This window comes from Nicotiana tomentosiformis, chromosome 5 (assembly GCF_000390325.3).
Source record: "Nicotiana tomentosiformis chromosome 5, ASM39032v3, whole genome shotgun sequence".
Taxonomy (NCBI): domain Eukaryota; kingdom Viridiplantae; phylum Streptophyta; class Magnoliopsida; order Solanales; family Solanaceae; genus Nicotiana; species Nicotiana tomentosiformis.
This window is the reverse complement of record NC_090816.1, coordinates 712685-720014: the sequence shown is the minus strand read 5'-3', so window position 1 is coordinate 720014 and position 7330 is coordinate 712685. Positions and strand designations below refer to the sequence as shown.

The window sequence follows — 7330 nt, the reverse complement described above, 5'->3', positions numbered from 1 at the left end:
AATTTTTTCCCACTTGTGTGGTGAAAAATTTAAGAGGACTCATCTAGTACAATAAAGAGAAAGTAAAGGGAAAAAAAAAAAAAGCAAACTCCCATCCCTCAAAGAGAAGTCAATTTCCTTCACGGGCAACAACAAATGGCATGCAATCCAGTTCAAAAGTTGACACATGATCTAACATGCTTTTCCTCTAACTTACTCTCTAGAAAATTGAAAGTTAAAGAGAAAGTTCAAAATAAGAAAACAAACTGAAATGTCCAAAGGCTCTTCTTCTTTTTTGGTCTAAATATTTCTGTTAATTTCTTGAGTTTTAGATATGTCTGTTGATTCGAGTTCAGGTGATCATAGTAGTAACATAAGAGGAGTACCAACACATGGGGGTCGATATGTGCAGTATAATGTGCATGGTAGTCTTTTTGAAGTTTCAAGAAAATATGTTCCTCCTATTAGACCTATTGGTCGTGGTGCTAATGGCATGGTTTGGTAAGAAAATTTTACTTTTTTTTAATATGCATAGCATAGGTTATAAGCTCTGTTTCTTCAGTTCTAATAGTTACAGGTTTGTGAATATTTGTGTGTATTACCAACTGTTGTACATATATATAGTGCTCTCTGATCTGAAGAGGAGCAAAGCTTGCCCCTGCATGGAGATTGAGTTGTTTACCTTGAGGTTAACTATTACTCATCGTTTTGTGATTCACTCTTTTGTTTTTAATTAGTCGTTAAACAAAAGATCGATATCTTTTAATATTTGAAAACTCTTTACCTTCAAACTTTCTATTTTATCTATAATAGTATTATGTTATAGTCACATAAATATCATGACATCTTAAGGCGGCGAGTTCTAAGAGTACTTTTGTATATACCGATAATCTATATTTTTTTCAAAAGCTCCGTGCCTAGTTGAACACAACGATATACAATGAAACCGAGGGAGTTTCACTTAGTACAAAAGTGGAAGTTTTTAACCATGAATATTAATCGAAGTTGGTTCCAGTGAATTTGTAAGATTTTTTGTGGTTGATATGTAAAGACATCTGAATCAGATCATTCTAATAGGTTTTACTTCTTCAATTGGTCATTTCCTGATATAACACGGCTATAGGTCAGGTCTCTTATGAATAGTTTCCATTAAATTTTGAGCTTTTTGACATTGAAGGTAGTATGTATTGTTTGTTGGCACAATTGAAGTTGTTAGTATGTATGCTTGTCATTTATGTGTCTTAAAGTGCCTCCATGTATGCTATATGCGTATGGTTGCTTTTATGCTTCCCTTGTCACGATCAGTGGCGGAATCATGATTTTCAGGGGAGTCAAAATATAAAGAAGTAAATACATAAGAATCAAAGACAATTTAACATAAAGTATATATACATATTTTTTGTTACCTATCTACATAGTCTAATTTTCCGGCGAAGGGCAAGACTATTATCTGCTCAAACTTACTTTGTCTTGTATCTACATGTCTCACTAATCTAAAGCAAGCCTTTGAAGTTGTTCACTATGTTATCTTTTCACGTGATGTATCCTGTGATGCTACTTGTCCTCTGTTTAACTTCTTTTCACTGTTGTAAGAGTTCTTTCTGTTAAACTTTTTTTTCTCTATTTTATTAGTATGTGAAGGAAATATTTTACAGTAATTTTCTCTAATTTGATGCATGCAGTGCTGCTATGAACTCGGAGACACGTGAGGAAGTAGCAATTAAGAAGATAGGGAATGCATTTGATAATGTAATAGATGCAAAAAGGACATTAAGAGAGATAAAGCTTCTGAGTCACATGGATCATGAGAATGTGAGTATTGCACCTCTCCAGATATCTGCAATCATGCCCCCTTACACCAATCCATCTTTGTCCTTTTGCATCTGGTTTTCTCCTTGTTTTTTGCTGGATGTACTCCTTCCGTTTTAGTTTATGTGGTAACTTTTTTACTAGTCATGAAATTTAAGAAAAAAGAGAAGACTTTTGAAAATTACGGTTTTAAACTTGTCATGGCATTATCTGTGGGTATAAAAGCATGTCACTAAGGTAAACTGAAAGATCAAAAGCTAAATTGTTTCCAAATATAAAAAGGTGTCGTTCTTTTGAAACAGACTAAAAAGAAAATAGTGTCACATATATAAAATGGAACAAAGGTTTTTTTTTTTTTTTTTTGGGGGGGGGGGGGGGAGGTTGTATACTATATCAATTGAGTAGGCTGAAGAAAAGGATGTAGGCTAAGAGGGGTAATGTAAAAGAAAAGAACTTGAAGCCCCTAAAGATACTATCTTGTTTTTACTGATATGATTATGCACATTACTGATTTTCAAAGGTTCTGGCGCCAATAAGAATTGGTCTATCACCAGTTCTATTCACCTCATAGATAGCTTGCATGTATAATATAGAGAAAAAGGAAGAAGAAGATTTAAAAGAAAAGACTGAGAATATCAGACTCTGAAGTAGTAAACGCTTTTGTTTATAATAGGAGATTGTTCATTATGGAGACTAATAAAATTAGAGTCTTGCTGGCCAGAGGTGGGGAAATGAAAGTTAAGTTGTCTTAAGAGCATAATCTTAGGAAATAGTTAGAACAGATGCCTAAGAGTACAGTTTGAAGTGAATGCAAATTTTTCTAAGGGTAAAATTCAGTAAGGATTTAAGTTATATACACTGCAAGTGTAAAGATTTTTTTACACTATTAGTGTATTTTAACATGTGATAGCAGGTTAGTTACCACTTTTATCAGGTTGTAAATTAATGTTTATCATAAAGCTTTACCTACAATTTTACCTTATAAGTGATATGACTGTATAAATATCTTTTATATTGTCAGTGCATAGAACTTAAGCTCTTTTATTAAATAGTTGCAAGAGATTCTTGAGAGTACAATTTGAAGTGATTACTTCTTTCAAAATATGTTATTTTTTATGTAAGTTCAACAAATCAACACCATTTCGAAGAGTAAAATGAAGTGTTGATTTCTAATGGTAGAATTTGTTACTTAAGAATTGGGAAGTGCTTGCATTTATGGTAACTAATTGCTGATCTTTGTGGTTATGTTGGATTTTTTGTTTAGTATTATTAACACCCCCACCCCAAACCCACAACATGATGGATTTACATTCAACTTTTTCAAATGCACAGGTTATTGCAATTAAGGATGTTATACGACCCCCTCAAAAGAAGAATTTCAATGATGTGTACATTGTTTATGAACTGATGGACACTGATCTTCATCAGATTATTCATTCCAACCAACAATTGACTGATGAACACTGCCGAGTAAGATACACTTCATGTCATGTACTTCAAGTTCCCATATTCATTATTCTTTTTCTCTAACCAGCTAGCTGGATTAGTATTTGAAGATGCAGTTCTGAATTTTGTACTTGTTTGGGATTTATCTGCATTCTTATACATCATAACGTGATTGGTCGCCATCTTTAATTTTGTAGCATTTTCTGTACCAAGTATTGCGAGGACTTAAGTACATTCACTCTGCCAACATCTTGCATCGTGATTTAAAACCCAGCAATTTGCTCGTGAATGCAAAATGTGACCTAAAGATTGGAGATTTTGGGCTTGCAAGGACGACAACTGAGACAGATTTCATGATGGAATATTGTGTTACACGCTGGTATCGTGCACCAGAGTTGCTACTAAATTGTTCAGAGTATACATCGGCAATTGATGTTTGGTCAGTAGGCTGCATACTTGGTGAAATATTGACAAGACAACCCCTTTTCCCCGGCAGAGATTATGTACACCAGTTGAGACTTATCACTGAGGTACATTTAGTCGATAGAATTTGTTACTTCTGCATTTATTTGATTTGCATGCAGTTAGTAGTTCATTTTGGCTTCGAGCTGAGATAGTTTCAATCTGACACTCTATTTTTGCTTTTGAAATAGCTCATAGGCTCACCTGATGATGCTAGTCTTGGGTTTCTCCGGAGTAATAATGCCCGAAGATACGTTAGGCAGCTCCCAAGGTACCCGAGGCAACAATTTTCTGCCAGATTCCCTAATTCATCTCCTCGAGCTGTAGATTTGCTTGAAAAAATGCTCATCTTTGATCCAAGCAGGCGTATTACTGGTAAAGAATTTACGAGGGATTTTGTTCCTTTCTAGATTTACTAAATGCTACTAAGTATATTCTGTCAAGATTTGCTAGTTAATGACCTTTTTTACTGGATTATTGCAGTTGATGAAGCTCTCTCGCATCCGTACTTGGCACCGCTTCATGATATCAACGAGGAGCCTGTTTGTCCTAGGCCTTTCAGTTTGGACTTTGAGCAGCCATCTTTCACTGAAGATAATATCAAGGAGCTTATCTGGAGGGAAGCTGTAAAATTTAATCCTGATCCAACTCATTGAAAAAGATGTGGTTATATGATGTATACAATAAGAATTTGGTTATTTAACTTCTCTAATATACTGTATTAGACTTGTAATATTCCCTAGTGATGATGACTGAATAAATATGGTGGAGCTGTTGGGTTTCAAGAAATTGTTAGCGGCTTAAGTCAGATACTTATTCCCTTATTATGTTCTGGTTTATTGGTGTTGTGTAAGGAAGCTAAATGGTAGCCTGCAATTAGATGGTTCAAAATACTGATTCTCGCTGGGTGATAGAACTAGGAAATCTTGAGTGCTGACTGCTTGTTTTCCTGAACATTTCACCTATTCAAGTGGTTTGACATTATATGGAATTCGTTCATGTGAGAATGGACAGTGAGTGAACAATTTTTAAAGTTGTATGCATGTTTATAAGAAATTGCCAGGATTACTTGATCCACTCATCATTCTTGCTCAACTGCAGTGTTCAGCATGTTGATAAGAATCTTTGCTTCGTCTTCTTATCAGTGTGTTTTATTGATAGTTTGACTTTTGACTGGTGTTGACTTTCGCACATCGATTGTGGGATTAAATTAGGCTCCTTATATTGTCTTTGACTCTTAAGCAATTCACACCTGAACTAGCTTTTGGGGTTTGAGTAAGACCAATGTCCATTTCTGATAATAGTATCAGATCCAGATTCATCCCAATTCTTAGTTTACCTATTATTAGGTCTCAATGTTATGTTGATTGTATATGTCAAAATTCTACCTCAGTGAGATTTAGCACGGAGCGGTATCGTGGAAAGCGATATGGTCGAGGTCGACTAGTAGATAACGGGGCTCGTAGTCGAGCAGTCAATAATGGTCGAGGTCGAGTATCAAGGGCAGTGCTAACGGCTAGTTTTTGTAATAGGATATTCAAGAGAATATTCCATTGAATATTCTTGGTGTCTGTACTTTTAGGGTTGATTAGGATATGTCCCATATAAATAGAAAAAGATATATGGGAAAGGGCATGTAACATTATCTGATAAGAACACCTTTTGAGAGGAGGACTTTCCCTCTAAAAAAGATACAAACACTACATTTCTAAGAAGATTCGATTATATATTATTCTACACTTTTTCATCAAATTCGAGAATAGTTCCAAATCATCCACCTCATTCAATATTGGGTGAATCATTTTACTTATTTATGTTAATGTCATTCATTATTATTTATTACATGAAATTATTCCATCATTAATGATCTGGAAACATTGAATGTACGCAACATTTAATCCTTTGCCAACATTGTCCGCTTTTATTTGAGTCGACTAGTTATAAATCTGAAGATATTATTATTAACTAAGTTTAATCCTTTTTTATATAAAATTAATTAGTTTAATCAAAGGTCTACATTTTTTGGTCAAACAATCTTGCGCCATTTGTGGGGATACCTAGTTAAGTTTTTAGTTTCTTCTAGATCTATAACTGGCACAGTTCACAAAAAAAAAGAAGGAACAAAGCTCCTACTTCCTTGTACACACGGATCTGACATGGTAGGTAATGGAGAAGAAAGAATGAAGGCAGTGGTTGATCTCACTACCAACCTCTTAAACACCATCAATGAGGTCTCCGAAACAGAAGGCGAAGACATAACGCCTAACGCCTCTCCCTGGCGAAGTAGGCTTCCCCTCCTTCACGGCAATATCACAACATCCCGTGGTAAAGGAGCTTCCACTTCCACAACGGAAGAGGCGCCACCAGCGGTGAAGAAGCTACTTGAGGCTTGGCTCACAAATACACTGACCGACATCCTCGACAAGCCCGCTTAGGAGGCAGTTAGAGAAAATGCAAGGACTTGCATTACACCAGAATGGCCGAGCAGCACGGCTCTCCTCCTCCAGTAACATGTATCACTCATAACATTAATAATGCAGGTAACAAAACCCTCACGACCGTTCTGAGGAAAATGGAAGAAATGGAAAATAAAAACAAAATGCTTCGGGATCAAATGAGAGAACACCAAGAAAGAGTCGACAAATACCGGGTGCCCCAAAACTCTTGCCAAAAAGAGACGATGGTTGGTTCGTTGAGCAACCCTACAGTGATGAAGCCGCCCCACATGCCATACCCAAGACCTTCAAGATGTCGCCTTATCTGAAAATTTATGACGGTACGACTGACCCCGAAGATCATGTGACTCACCATGTCACTGCGGTAGAGGGAAATGATCTCTCCAAAGAACAAGTCTCCTCCATCTTGTTGAAAACGTTCGGCGAGACCCTTACTGGAGGAGCATTAACTTGGTATTCACAGCTGCCCGCGCGCTCCATTGAAACATTCGAAGAGATGGCCGACAAGTTCATAACGGCCTATGCTGGGGCTTAAAAGGCGGAGGCAAGAGTGAACGATATATTTACCATCAAACAGTCACCCGGAGAGGGATTAAGGGACTTTCTCGCTCGATTCAACAGAGTAAGGATGACCTTACCAAATGTATCAGAAGGAATGGTTGTAGCAGCTTTCCAAAACGGGCTGAACAGGAATGGCTCAAGGGCGACCAAAAAATTATTAAGTCGGCTTATGAAATATCCTCCAACCACTTGGGATGAAATACATAACGCCTACTGTATCGAGGTCCGTGCAGATGAAGACAACCTGAATGGGCCAACCCATCGATTGACCTCGGTACAAGCCGAAACTAGGAAGGATCGAAGAAATGATGCCAGGAGAGATCTTGCAGCTCCACGATCCAACCGAGAAAGACATCAACCATATGTCAGAAGCGCCATCATGCCCCCCTCCCGCCACGAAGAGGCCCCATCTATGCCAAGGACAGGGACTCACCGGAACGAAAAAAGTTACCCCTTTTATTATCCACTCACAATTTTTGTGTGTCACCCTCAGAAATAGTCTACGCATTGGAGAAGCTCGGACCAAAAGTAAAGTGGCCGCAAAAGATGAGGTCAGATCCAAGCACTAGAAAGTCAAACACCCTCTGCGAGTTCCACCAAGAGCGAGGTCACAATAC

The 7330-nt window shown here is 37.2% G+C and overlaps 1 protein-coding gene across 1 annotated transcript; it reads left to right on the top strand.

Moving 5' to 3' along the window:
• Positions 1-133: 133 nt before the first annotated feature.
• LOC104119155 (mitogen-activated protein kinase homolog MMK2-like) lies at positions 134-4535 on the top strand. The gene is made up of 6 exons (XM_009630584.4): positions 134-480; positions 1662-1791; positions 3121-3258; positions 3432-3764; positions 3888-4071; positions 4180-4535. Exons 1-6 carry the CDS (start codon positions 314-316, stop codon positions 4350-4352), a joined length of 1125 nt encoding a protein of 374 aa, XP_009628879.1. The 5' UTR covers positions 134-313; the 3' UTR covers positions 4353-4535.
• Positions 4536-7330: the final 2795 nt, after the last annotated feature.